The sequence below is a fragment of the Mytilus edulis genome, chromosome 7, assembly GCF_963676685.1.
Source record: "Mytilus edulis chromosome 7, xbMytEdul2.2, whole genome shotgun sequence".
NCBI lineage: Eukaryota > Metazoa > Mollusca > Bivalvia > Mytilida > Mytilidae > Mytilus > Mytilus edulis.
The window spans coordinates 73,090,201-73,105,451 of record NC_092350.1 but is presented as its reverse complement, the minus strand read 5'-3'; the positions used below and the strand labels follow the sequence as shown (position 1 = coordinate 73,105,451).

Sequence of the window (15,251 nt, the reverse complement as noted above, 5' to 3'; positions counted from 1 at the left end):
AGGGAGAGAAATTCGCTCTTTTTTGTGAAAGAACCAGTATCCCTATACTGCAAGGCGTCCTAAGGTGACCTGGCCTGTTCCATTATATAACTCCATTGTATGCTCATTTTCCAGTGGCAGTCGAATTTACTATCCTTCATTTCGTTCAACCTATTTGCATAACTTACCTATTCGATGTTTTTGTAATTAGTCCTCTTCCAGAATATGTATGAAATATTTGCCACTGGATATTTAGCAATCAACAATCAATCAATTAATACGTCTATATGTATCATTGTTTTGCTTTTAACTGTACAAATGTATGCTTGTTTTCTGTTCTATTGGTTTTGTAAAGGAGTGCAGTTTTATTGAGATAACACAAGACCTCCCTCCTAAAGTCAAGGCGAAAGATATTGGTATTGGAAGCCAAATTGAATCATTGGATCTATAAAGTACGACATCAGACTAATCAAACAAGTCACATCACTATAAATTTATATACTAGTAGTACACTTAACAATTCGGTGTAAATTTTGCTGTTGAACCACTCAAAATAAATGGATTATATCAAATTACCTATTTTGTTTAGCTTAGAAATTTCCTTTGTATAAATGAGGACATCAAAAAGATTTTAATATTTTTGTTTACAGACACAAGAAGTACAAATGTATATGCAATAATCGCACCACACTAAAAACAATATTTAGAGAATACATTTCATTTTAAAATTATGCAAGAAGCTTGTACAGTAAAGGGTAATATTCCCTAGTCGTCCGGAAAATGGTATCAGAGGCGGATTTAGGGGGGGGGCAGGGGGCCCGCCCCCCCCCCTTTTTTTGGGAAAAAATTTGGTTGCTTATATAGGGAATCACTGAAGCGTGACTGGAGCGGGCCCCCTCTTAGGTCAGTCAGTGGGCCCCCACTTATGAACATTTCTGGATCCGCCACTGGGTATCACAATGACTTTGCGATGAAGAACAAAATCATTTCATCGGCATTGTTTTATTGTTGATTTTCTCGACTCTATCTTAAACAAAGTCAATTTTCTTTTGTTCTTGTTTACTAGATTTCACACTGATATTCACTCACTATTGTACGTTACAAAATTGAAATTGATTGCGAATTTAACGGTCGTCATTATAGATTTGTAGTCCATTCTTTTGAATATAAGGCAATAAAAATCTAATTTCTATTTTTTCTCGTTCTAGTGTTAATTGATTTTAAGATTCATAAATAATGTCTGTGTTACTGCTTTTATGTGATTACATTTGGTTTCACTTTTTAATGCTTAAAAGGGTAGTGGCGGGACACAATTTTATTGTAAATGTAAATGTTACAATAAGAATGTAAATTATAGTAAATCGTCATTATAAGAGTGTGCAAAATTACATACTTTGTGACATTTCCGGTATGGATTACTACTTGAAACATTTAAAGGGTTGTGAAAAATGTAATTAAGTTATAATTCTTTCTTTTAAATTATATTTTTACTACGCGCTTTTTGTAAACAAATTTAAAAACAGAATATTTACCAAGTGAATTTCATGCTACCAGATAAGATTAATTGATAACGTATGAGCAAGAGTGGAATCAAAAATATAAAATGTTTTATGTAACAACAAAATTCATTATAACATTACTCAACACATTTCTTCTCTATTAAGAAAGTACTAATTTAATTTTGACATATTCTTCAAGGATCTCCTTCAGTTATTGTTCTTTTTGGGAGACACAAGTACTAGCGTATGTATGTAAGTTTATGCATTGGTCATATCATGTTGATTAATTAGTTATCAACTTATTAAGTGATGTACGTAATATAATTACAAGCATGTTTATCTAACTAATCCAAAATATACTATATGTGTTGATTTATTTAATTGAGCACGCGCGCTCTTCCGAACACCTGTTATGATACATATCTAACAAACATATGTTTTAATAAGTAATCAATTAAAAAATTATCATCCTGAGTATGAGTATACATTACTCGTATTGAAGAAACAAAGTAACGAACTCAACGAGATCTCATTTGGTTTCAGTTACACAAACATAGATGTATATAAAAAGAAAAATATAACCATCATACTTCATAAAAATCTGAATAAATATTAACTATAAAAATTCATAGAATAACTTAAGATTACTTATATTTGCAAAATGAAAGATAACATGTTGCTCCAAGAAAATTTGAACACACTTGTTTCTGGTGTAGATGCATTGTCTATCTTGTCAAAGATTGTAAGTATTTAGCAACTTTTTTATTTACTTTGGTACATGTATCTATCTATTCATTAATTTATTCAATGATAACTACATCTTTTTTTATTTTAGATATACTGTATGACTTAGATTTGATTATTTTCACATTAAAAGAATAGGCATAAAAGATTATCAAATTATGTTGAAAATTTATATTAAGTATGTATTGCTATCAAATTCTGCATTATAAGTTCCAAACTAATTATTGATTTCTTTTCGATTAAATTCTCCGGGATAATCAGATTAATAATTGTTTTATTTAATTCATTCATTCTTTATAGACTGATATCAGTGCATTTTCATCTAGACATTAAATTTTCTCTATATTTTCAATATCTTAATATAAATCTTATTTTTTCAAAAGGTACAAGGAAAAGAACCATCGCTCAAAAAGGATGATCTTGCTATGGAAACAGTTCTCAGACATCTGTCAGCTGCTTTGTTGTCATCCCAGAAGAATAATTTGGACACATCAAGCCATGCCACAAAGAAACAAACTGAAACAGACGTCGTTCGGAACAACATTAACTCAACAGAATGCTTCAGTACCGATACGAACGACAACGACAGTGTATCACAAATGTCAACCGATTTAGAACCATGTGACAGCGACGACCAATCAGAACTAGAGATAGACTACGAGGATGAACTACTGTCTAGAATGCTATACTATGGTCAGTTCGAAAACTTAGAAACACCAGCAACACCAGCAAAGAAAAATTCAATTCCAGCTTCTTCGTCTACACCTCTGGCTTCATCCACTATGATAGAAAATTGTTTAGCATCCACACTAAGGAACAACAGAAGACGCAAAAACTGGTCTACTCCGCTTGCCTCGTCTACCATGATGGAAGATCTTATAGCAGACATACAACAACAGAACCAGGAGACAACTAGTTCCGGGAGTATTGTCACATGGTCTATTGATAACAGCACCAATACAGCTTCACTCAAAGAGTACTACCACAGATATTTTGGTGTCGACAGCAAAGATTCCGACTCAAAATCAGATACCACTGATATGTCCACCAGGTTATCAAGTACATTTAATGCAGATGACAGCTTTTCCAGTGATGATGACTCAGAAGTGACGTCATCAGACTACTGGAACGGAAATCACCACTATCCTCGTACTAGTACCAGTGTTAACCTCAATAAGATGACCAATGACCCATCCCCGCTAAAGAATGGTCAGAAGAAAACCTCAAAAAGTAAACAACCAGTATCGAAGCTATTATTCTTCATCCGTGGCATCAAAAGAAATCTTACGAGAAAAACTTCTTCAAAAGACACCAGCCGGATCTGAACGAAATTTGAACATTATTTTCAAGTCTGTTAAATAGTGCTATATTGTTAAGTTTATAATATTATTAATTAATTGAAATGATTAAGATAATAATAAATATTTGTCTACAAAGTTGGTATTTTTTTTTAATCAGGCGCTCAAGTGATTTTGTTTCAGCTGTTATGTGTCCTTTCAGGTCAAAATTTTTCATGTTTTGTCTTACAAAAAAAACTATAAGGGGTTCACTATTATACAAAGCTCACTATGTCAAAACAGAAGAAAACCATGCCTGCTGCAGCCAGTCTCCGGGTGTTGGATTTTCTCGCTGTGACCCTTAAGTGGACTTCGGCTGTTTTCTGCTCTTTAGTCGAGTTGTTGTCTTTTTGACACATTTCCCATTTCCATTCTCAATTTTATGCACAGAAAAATAAAAAATAAATCTGACTTTACTTTGATTTCTATCAAAAACCTCAAACTCTACTTTGAAGCCGATTGAAAATTCCCGAACCGTGTTCTTTGCTTTCATTCGTTTTGGTTTTGTTTGTTTTTTAAACTTTGTTTCGATGGACAAAATTAAAATTCGACTTCCGACTCATTTACTCTTCATTGAATTTAAGTTTATCGAGGCATTGTCTGAGTCTTGGCTTGTAGTGTCTTACAGAAAGTGGGGGAAAAAATATTCTTTAAACCGGAAAAGAATGTCGAACTTTGACTACATATTGTCTATAGCTTGAAAATAAAGAAGAAGCACACTATGTTTTTCCCGCCACATTCTGTATACTAGTGTTCCATTTTTAAGTTTGTGATAAGGCCTCACGGTCATAAAACTTTCGAGCATGATTTTTGTACTCAGACTCGAAAATCAACCAATAAAATTGCTGGATTTCATGTTTTGAGCATGATTTTTGTGCTCCGAGCACTTAGCAAAGTTTTATGCCTTCAAGGCCAGGAGTGTGTAATTCAGAGGTTGTCGTTGGTTGCTGTTCGCCATAGTCTGATTTTAACATTACCTGTTACCAGGTCACTTTCTTTTCTCTTTTGAATCGTTTTTATAGTTGAAGACCGTGCGTTGCCCTGTTCTAGACGCTGTTGACGTCCCAGTTATTTCTAATTTTGGTAATCCTCTAACACACGCATCCGAATCTCAATTTGTACATATATGAACCTCGTCAATGAGTGTGTGTCTTGTCATTTATAGAGAATAATGTCGATGAATAGATATATAGTAATCTATGCTGATTATTTTCCTAATTTGTCTACACTCTAGTACGATGGGATTGGGTTTTTTATTTTAGTTTTATTATCTCCCCCTTAATATCAACCGTTTTATACATTGTGTCTTTAGTAGCAATTAAATCAAATTAGAATAATTTTGATGTTAAATAATTGTGTCAAAACCATTGTGTCTCTAATAACATTAACGGTACCAATTTTCCTGCACCAGCAGTTTCTGCTGGTTTTTTGCTAACTGTTTGATGTTATTTAAAACTTGACGTGACACAAAACAAATATAAAAAAACAGATATGGCCTAAAATCGATACCAACTTCACGGATACAGAAATAAAGCTTTACATTCTAATATATTTTCAATTAAGTTTTATACGTTTTTGCGGTAACTTTATATGGTTAAATGTTTACGATTGAAGGTTTTTATACAAATATATTTTTTTTTATCCATATGTATTTAAATATCGGAACGGTAACTTTTTCCAGTTCAATGAAGGTTTTGGATGACAGTTTTGTCAAAACTAGTGTCATGTCAAGATGTTTTTGACATAAGATGAAAGACTTATTCCTTTTTGTGATTTTTATTCCCTTAATTTGTGGTCAGGTATGGGATGCTGACGTTTACTGGAATGGCAGATATGCTGCAAATGGGATAAATTACAATGCAGGTAATTATTACATTTGAAAAAAAAAACATAAAAAGATTCATTCAGCTACTTTTATGCCCAAAAAAATTAAGAAAATTAAACAAAGAATTTTTGATTTTTACGAGTGTAATCTAATATTTTTCATTTACAATGAAAATAAACATGTTTAGATAAATAATATTAAATAATGAAATGACGTCTTTTTAGTAGTATGAATCCTCTGCATTTATTTCACACTAATTCTATTTCATAAAATATGGCAATCATTACTAAAATAAAATAATATTCTAACTTGAAGTTATGATGAGACGTGTACCAAATTAAATACTGCTTAAAGATTAATCAAATGTTGTGATACATCGCAGTAAATGTTGACTCCGTCCAATTTGGACCCCCTTTTTTGTTGGACGATCAATGCATATGAATGAGGACATGTAGTTGGAACCCCTCCCCCTTTTTGTCCTGGGTTAGGATTCCCCCTTTTTTTTAAATGGCTTGATCCGCCCCTGAGGTTTATGAATATTTCAAAATAATAGGGTTTATTGAAATGAATCACATTCATTTAAACCTGAGGTAAAAAGAATGAAACAGAAGCACCATTATACCCATAAATATACCTTTGGTTTAAGAAAGAGCGTTTGTATACCGATGAAATACAAATAAAGTTTGTAAGTGGAACATACAGTCCTTTCAATACCAAACAAATGCCTGTACCAATCCAGGAATATGACAGTTGTTTTCCAGTCGTTTCGTTGGTTGATATATTCGATCCTTTAGTTTTGTCAATTTGTATGGATTATTTGTTATTATAAGATTTTTTTGCAAAAACTACCTATTTTGGGATCCCGCTAACATGTTTAACCCCGCCACATTATTTATGTATGTGCCTGTTCTAAGTCAGGAGCCTGTAATTCAGTGGTTGTCGTTTGTTTATGTGTTACATATTTGTTTTTCGTTCATTTTTTTTACATAAATAAGGCCGTTAGTTTTCTCGTTTGAATTGTTTTACATTGTCTTATCAGGGCCTTTTATAGCTGACTATGCGGTATGGGCTTTGCTCATTGTTGAAGGCCGTACGGTGACTTATAGTTGTTAATGTCTGTGTCATTTTGGTCTTTTGTGGATAGCTGTCTCATTGGCAATCATACCACATCTTCTTTTTTATACTATTGTTTAAAACATTGAAGCTCATATGCCTTGAACATGCATGACATACTTGCCACTGGACGCTAGCAAACTACAATAAATCAATCTCACTAAATAGATAACACGTCTCATTATACATGCATATGTAAAGTCATGATAACATTCAAATCCTTTTAAATTATATATGTTTGATTGATTGTTGGTGTTTAACGCCACTTTTAGGCGCAACTTTAAGGCTATTTCGTGGTGACCAGTTTTTATTGATGGAGGAAGCCGGGATGCACGAAGAAAACCACCGACTGTCGATAGGAAATAAAATGATATCTTTAATAACTAAAATATGCAGGGGAAAAATCATTTAGAAATAAGAGGGATTTGAAGAATCTCACTTGAACAGTTTTTGTCAGTGTTTACCATTGTTTACTAATATGGCAATTCTTACCTAATCATTTATATGATTTTTTTTTTCATTTTCAAAACAATCTACCTTTTGCCAACAGCCCACATGAAAGTTCCATTCAAAATTTTCGTATGTAAATCTATCATATTTAGTGTGTTCCGAACTTTCAGTTGTACATTTAAACGCGGTGTACCGTAAGTACATGTATGTTCTTAGTTATGTCAAATAATGGGAAAACAATTGGCCCATCAAGAGTAGGATAAGTAAGTAAATTTTATTTAGAGTTTGCATATATATACATAATAACAGACAAAACATGGGCTCTGGTGAGCTCTTTAACGGACTAGGATGAACTCTCGTGTCTCTACACAGAATCAGCAGTACCCTAGCTTTAATTAGTTTCGGAGAGAAAAAAAAAATGTCATCAAGTCTTTTTACGTCATAAAGATACATTTTAAAAATTAATCAGGCATGCTTAGGAACAACCCAGTGGCTTTTCGAATAATAAATAACAACTTAAAAATTGATTACCTTCTAATGATTTTTTCAACGTTTTTTTCTTATTTTGATTGTGAACCGTATAAAGGTTATTAAAAAAGAAAAGTTTGTAAAACTACTGCACCGAGAAAATACATTTTACTTTAAATTAACATGAAATTATAGACATATTAACGCCTATAAAGTCCTGTACAAACTTATATGAGGGTCTGAACAGGATAACCAGAGTAGAGAATAAGAGACAAAATTTCATAAATTGCAGAATAATGGGGGGGGGGGGGGGCAAAAATTGAGAGAACTAGGCCAAAAAAAAGGGAAAATAGTGGGGTATTAAAATATATATATAAAAAAATATGATAAGAAAATATATATTTGTTTGGAGTAAATATAAATTTAAGTATAAATGGCCTTAAAAATAAAAACATCAGGGACCCCTCATCCAAACCCTCTCATATTTGAATATCACGAATAAAGTTACTACTTACATAAATGTATTACAAAGAGTTAATATTAAATTATGTATGTAAACGTTTATATATACTACATATCTCATTTCTCCACAGGAGTTCATTAACAATTCAAATATTAAAAGAAAATATTTAAATTTGCAATTATTAAAATCATAAAAAATCAAATTGTGCAACTGACATGCTGAGATTCATGTTTGGGCACTTCAAAAGAAAAAAAAACATCCGTTAAGAATTTTTAATTTCATTTCAAATCTAAATTGACTTTTTTATGCATTTAAAAACCTTTCAATATAAATATAGATTATATTTATTTTCTGACTGAATTTTATCCATTTTCGTGGTAATTTACTGCATAACAAATTTAATGTGTGTGGTATAACGAATATGTTTCAATAATTTTGCAAAATAAACATGGTTTTAATTTAAGATGAAGAAATTAAAAGTAATACCTGATTGAACGTTTGGAATGTACATCCGGCGTTTTGCATTTGCGCCGATCTGCATTTCATTTGCGCCGATTTTTTCTTTCATTTGCGCCGATTTTTCTTTTCATTTGCGCCGATTTTTTTTACAGGTAAATTACAGGTGAATGTTATTTTTCATTTATCATTATTGACCTCTTCCGTTACCCAGTTGTACAAATGATATGAATTGTCAATCATGATATTTATATGACTGTTGTCCTCTGCTCACCACCGGGAGGTGGTAGTAGGATGTCGAGCAGGTTAAGTCAATTTAAACGCACTATGTTCACACACCTTAAAAGCAAGAAGTAAAACCCTAAGATAAAAGCACTCTGTTTATACTAAAATCACGAAGTAAAAATCTATTTACAACATTAAAATCCATAAAAACGGAATACATTAAAATCATAAATCTGTTTTTGCCGAGTACTTACGGGCAACACATCTAATACATTCCTTTTTTGTAATAACTTCTCTTGTATATATATAATTTGTCATCATTATCAATAACGAAGTCCATCTGTTCTTTCTCTGGCTTACGTACTTGATGTGGGCATTTCTAGAGTTCGCATTTTAACATACGTAACTTAAACATAAGTAAACAATGTTTATAACAAAATTTTACCTTCCGAGGTATAGTGCATGTAGAAGCATTTACTCACCAGTGTTAAACTGAAAATGCAATTAGGAGCAAATATAAAATCAGCGCAAATGAAAGAATTACAATTTTAAAAATCGGCGCAAATGTCATACGCCTTGTACATCAAAACAAATTGAGAATACGTACAAAATGTATTGCCTTGTTTTGTCTACAATAACTATTCTCCACAAACAACTCATGGTCAATGTATTACAACAATAACTCAGTCTTAAACAAATACTTTTACAAATTGTTACTTGGATGGAGAGTTGTATCATTGGCACTCATACCACATCTTCTTATATCTATTAATCAAGACTTAAAATCTTGAAACATATTGAACTCATGACAAAACAACAATGATTGTTGGTTGATGCGCTATGCGCACAGCGCATATCTTCATACGGTACATGTGTTGTTCGGTCATTCGTTTGATTTTCTTCATTTATTTGATTGTTTTTATTAGTTATTCTATAATTATAAACTGTGTTATCAAGCATATTTTCGTCAATCGTTAAACTGAATAAGGAGAGGGCAGGAAACCAGATATAGAACGGAAAACAAAGTATCGGATTTTCTGTGTATAGGCCTATATATCGTAAAATATCGATGTGTAGATAATCTGGTTATCTAAAATATTGCGCATGCATTCCCTGCATTCTTCTTTTTGTGTGTGTGTGTGTGTGATTAAATATTTAAGTTTTTTTGTTTTAAAAATTTTCATTTACATTCAAAATTTGTTTTCAAATGTTTAATTTATTTCGGAGTACGTTAATGTTCTTTTTCATTTCATACAATTTACAAGGGCTCTATTTTAGCTTTATTTAGTTACCTCACACTATTTACTTGTTTTTTAGAATTGCACATCAATAAAAATGTTCTTTTTCTGTTGTTGGCTTTATGTCAGGTTGTTAGGTGGATCAAGAATAACAGTACACATAATACTTTCGTATGCTTTTCAATTTCTAAAATATCTCAACAGTATTGTATATACTTGTATATACGAATTCATGCAATTAATGAGGTAGTTTTGATACATGCAAGTTCATAATTTTTAATGAATACACCAATCGTAAAATTTTGAAATTGAAACATACTAAAACAGTTTAAATGCAGTCTCAAGTATCCTAAGCCATTATTCTTCAAGTTATATTTTAACAAATTAAAACCTCAACAAGACATTACATTTAATTCATTAAATTTTACAAAAATTATTTCAAAGGAGTTTTAAAAGTTTTCCGTCCTTATTATCAAAATGCTTTTTAAATTACGTAACATATCCTTTTTATTATTTGAATGGGATACTATATGGAAAAGTCAATATGACTAATTTAAAGTGGGCTAGACTTTTTAATTTGAACATGTTTATTAAATGTAACTTGACTACACACAACACACAATTTTATTAAAATTACATCATATGAGCTGCGCCGGATATAAATCGACATTTTACAAGTGCATGTGAACGTATACATTTCACAGATGATATCGGATATGTTCCTTATGTCGTAACTAAAATACCCTTCCGTTTTTAGCTCACCTGGCCCGAAGGGCCAAGTGAGCTTTTCCCATCACTTTGAGTCCGGCGTCCGGCTTCCGTCGTCGTTAACTTTTACAAAAATCTTCTCCTGCCAAATTAAACCACACTTGGCCACAATCATTATTGGGGTATCTATTTTAAAAATTGTGTCCGGTGACCCGGCCAACCAACCAAGATGGCCGCCATGGCTAAAAATAGAACATAGGAGTAAAATGCAGTTTTTGGCCTATAACTCCAAAACCAAAGCATTTAGAGCAAATCTGACATGGGGGTAAAATTGTTTATCAGGTCAAGATCTATCTGCCCTGAAATTTTCAGATGAATCGGACAACCTGTTGTTGGGTTGCTGCTCCTAAATCCGAAATTTTAAGGAAATTTTACTGTTTTTGGTTATTATCTTGAATATTATTATAGATAGAGAGAAACTGTAAACAGCAATAATGTTCAGCAAAGTCAGATTTACAAATAAGTCAACATGACCGAAATGGTCAATTGACCCCCTAAGGAGTTATTGTCCTTTATAGTCAATTTTTAACAATTTTCATGAAATTTGTAAATTTTTACTAACATTTTCCACTGAAACTACAAAGTTCATTATAGATAGAGATAATTGTAAGCAGCAAGAATGTTCAGTAAAGTAAGATGTACAAACACATCACCATCACCAAAACACAATTTTGTCATAAATCCATCTGCTTCCTTTGTTTAATATTCACATAGACCAAGGTGAGCGACACGGGCTCTTTAGAGCCTCTAATTTCGAATGTGACCTACCGAATTAGACTATTTACCGGATTTTTAATAACGAGATGTGATTACCAAAGGGTCAGCTATCCACCAAAGACCAAATGACTTCTATGTTGCATGTGTTAGATTTTGGTCACCGTACGACCTTAAAAACTCCAAAACCTATATCTTAAAGTACGTCCCCGAATGAACATTAGGAACAACTCAATAAAGCTAACAACCATTCTGATTTATACAAAAACAATAATCGAAATCCAAAATGGCAGACAGGAACCAACGACAACCAATAGCGTACACGTAGAAGTTCCCGACTTGAGACAGACGTATAAAGAATGTTGCAGGATTTATAATTTTTAGGCTCAGTAATGTCAGGGACATATTCAAGGTGTTGTGTTTTGTACTACATTTTCCGTTGTTATTTTTACTGACGACCACTCCTTCCATTTGTTCTCCTTGCCTACGGATTGGGAAAACCTTAATCCATAACTAAGTGTATCTATATACTTCTGAAAAATATCAAAAATTTTCTTTTCTTTTTTATGACTGTGCCAGATGATACAGCGAATGGAATGTGGTCAGACAACCAAGATGAATACATGAAAGATTATCCATTCTCCCAAAGCTGTACTGGTTGTGACTGTACAGCTCTTCTTACAGACGAGTTATTAAAATCATGCGACGGTATAGTGTAAGTTCTATAGTCAATTTAGAATAAACTTGTTATCTTAGAATAAATTTATAAAGCAGGAGGTATGATAAGATTCATTATTTGGCCTGAAATGGCATTTTACGCGGCTTTTTCAAATAGATATACGCCATGATTATACATCCAGTAACACAGAATCTTATTCGATTGGTCTTTGCTCATATGTCTCAATATTTATTAATGTGAAGCTAGCTCTTAAAGTAAAACTATAGTTTCGTATTCAAAAGGACATTTTTATCTGTTTATGTTGTGTTAACAACAGTCTCTCACTCCATTTCTCACTCTCTTTATTCTTTCTCTTTTGATCGATTTAAGAATTCAAACTATCAATATGTTGAATTTACCACTTTCCTTTTATCCTTTTACTTTACAAATATTAAAAATGACCTAGTTGTTTATTTATCCAACGGTGTTATTTTGCATCTAAATGAAGATGAAAGAAAGAAAACAATATTCGGTTAAAAGGAATGAGAAAGGCCACCAGCAGGAAGTTTATTTTATCAACAAACAAAAATATACTTAAAATGCACATTTAATTTAATGTTGTTTTTCTTTACTTCACAAACATATTATAAAAGTGACCTTGTATTTTTTCAATCAAATTTTTATTTTAAATTTTACTTCTACCAATGAAATAAAATATTCTTCATTATATGATGGAATTTTTAAAGGACATCAGGATAATTAGAGTCATGAACCTTTGACAATACAGTTCAAAACCCTACGTCTGTATTAAAAATATGTGTAAAATTTACATGTAAAATCATTATATTTTTATTTCCGACCATTCGTCTTTTTTTCTTCGTTTTATTGGATCATTATCAAACATGTCCAGATATAAAATATGTAAAAATGAAATTAAAAGATAGATTTTATTACCATATACATTAGCGTATCGTTGAGAATCCAGCTTTTATTCTTTTGTGGTTATCGTCTACTTTTGTTAAATCGCTGTAATTGAAATTAAAAAAAGTTTTATTTTACAAATCTTTAGATTGTTAATATCGTTTGACGGACAAACTATTTTAATTTTGTAATGAAATAGATTGCTATAGACCATCTTATAAGACCACCATGTTAATTTGGTATAAATTTTAGGTACAGTAAAGTTAACTTTGAAAATAGGGATGACCTTTTTTAAAAACCATATAAAATCAAATTATTTTGTCAACGATTTTTAAGATATATCAGTGCTATTTTGTAAGTGATTGCTAGCCCTCTTAATCGCAGAACACAAATTTGGGATTTTTTTATCTGCAAATATGCTATGTTATTTCATATATGTCCTTTATTTAAAAAGTTATAACTACAATTGCATATTGTATTGCCAATGTTATTTTCAATATACAAAAAAATTAATTCTAGTGTTTTATGGATAAACATAATATGAAATTAAGAATTTAACTACTTGTCAACAAGAAACTAAAACCCAATATATATCTTTTGTTAATTCGACACTAAATAAATATTCCTTTACACTAAATATCTGCACAAACTTGATGAAAATACTCCAATTTCCCCTTAATGCACAGGTAAATAGAAAAATATGTATATTATATATTTGAAAACATAATATGCATAAAGAACGGTAAATTGAACGTGGGAAAAGTCAATTATCATGTCAATTAATTTTAAAAGTTCACTAGCTTCATCTCCTTCGGGTACTAAATAATTATGTATTTATAAATATTACAGGTTTTATTTTTATTAAATAACTGCTATAATTTTAATTACTGTCCTTTGTTATGATATAAACCCTAAATGTTTTATTTTGTAGACAATTTTATCATATTAAATTCAAAATAAATCATACCAGATTTTATTACAAGTTAATGTGTGAAGTATGGAAAATTTCCTTCAATGTTACGTTTAATGGTTGTTTTTTTTTTTAATTAAGAAAATATATATGCACAGTACCAAGGCCTTTGAAGAACATTTACCTAGCAAACTATAGTTCAACGAGTGAATTGAATTTATAACTTTGTGTTCTGTTTTTTTTTTTTTTTTTCCATTGATATGATACATGTACATAATACTAGGAAGCTTAATACTAAAATTTATGATAAAAGAGATGATTTTTCATTTCCTATCGTTAATTATCCATTTTTAGATGGTGACGTTCCCTTGTCACAATCTTACGGTGTTTATATATCTCAACTTGTACGATTCGCACGTGTATGTAACAATTTTTTAGATTTTAACGAGAGAAATTTATGTATTACTGAAAAATTATAACACCAGGGTTTTCGATATCACAAACTAGTCAAAACATTTACTAAATTTTATCATCGGTATAAGGACATCATTCGTAAATATAGCTCAACATGCAGACATCTTATACGTTCAGGTATTTCTTATCCAATTTTTTATGGAAATATTCTTTATGAAGCACAAAAATGTCAGTATTCACCTCAGAAACTAACAAGGGATATAGTTACGATACTGTTGTCAGGTCATTAAAGATTGCATATTTTGACGTTAATACTGATTCACTTATAGGGTCTTTGCATCGGAACTAAACACATTTATTCAAAAACCAGTTGTTGGCATGACACGGGCTATGTTCTCATATACGTTATGATGGTATGATACTAAACCCCTAACGGGAAGGATTGTGCCTGATATTCATATGATGAAATCATAATCTTTCAATCAGTTTAATTGAAGTCTGGAGCTGGTATGTCAGCTAACTGCTAGTAGTCTGTTGATATTTATGTATTATTGTCATTTTGTTTATTTTCTTTGGTTACTTCTGACATCAGACTCGGACTTCTCTTGAACTGAATTTTAATGTGCGTATTGTTATGCGTTTACTTTTTTACATTAGCTAGAGGTATAGGGGGAGGGTTGAAATCTCATAAACATGTTTAACCCCGTCGCATGTTTGCGCCTGTCCCAAGTCAGGAGACTCTGGCCTTTGTTAGTCTTGTATAATTTTTAATTTTAGTTTCTTGTGTATAATTTGGAGTTTAGTATATATGGCGTTCATTATCACTGAACTAGTATATATTTGTTTAGGGGCCAGCTGAAGGACGCGTTGTTTAGGGGCCAGCTGAAGGACGCCTCCGGGTGCGGGAATTTCTCGCTACATTGAAGACCTGTTGGTGACCTTCTGCTGTTGTCTTTTCTATGGTCGGGTTGTTGTCTCTTTGACACATTCCCCATTTCCATTCACAATTTTAGTATGTACAATATCAAATGCTAGAACTGACCAGAACTGTATACACCAATAAAGAAAC

At 31.7% G+C, this 15,251-nt stretch overlaps 2 protein-coding genes across 2 annotated transcripts in view; both read left to right on the top strand.

Moving 5' to 3' along the window:
* The first annotated feature begins 2,139 nt into the window (after positions 1–2,139).
* LOC139483421 (uncharacterized) lies at positions 2,140–3,547 on the top strand. The gene is made up of 2 exons (XM_071267441.1): positions 2,140–2,220; positions 2,606–3,547. Exons 1-2 carry the CDS (start codon positions 2,140–2,142, stop codon positions 3,545–3,547), a joined length of 1,023 nt encoding a protein of 340 aa, XP_071123542.1.
* A 1,698-nt stretch (positions 3,548–5,245) lies between these two features.
* Positions 5,246–15,251, top strand: part of LOC139482163 (uncharacterized) — an 80,215-nt gene continuing 70,209 nt past the window's right edge. Inside the window, exons 1-2 of the mRNA XM_071265864.1 lie at positions 5,246–5,422; positions 11,859–11,994. Of these exons, the coding sequence (XP_071121965.1) occupies positions 5,308–5,422; positions 11,859–11,994 (251 nt within the window). The 5' untranslated portion in view covers positions 5,246–5,307. The remainder of the gene's footprint in view (positions 5,423–11,858; positions 11,995–15,251) is intronic.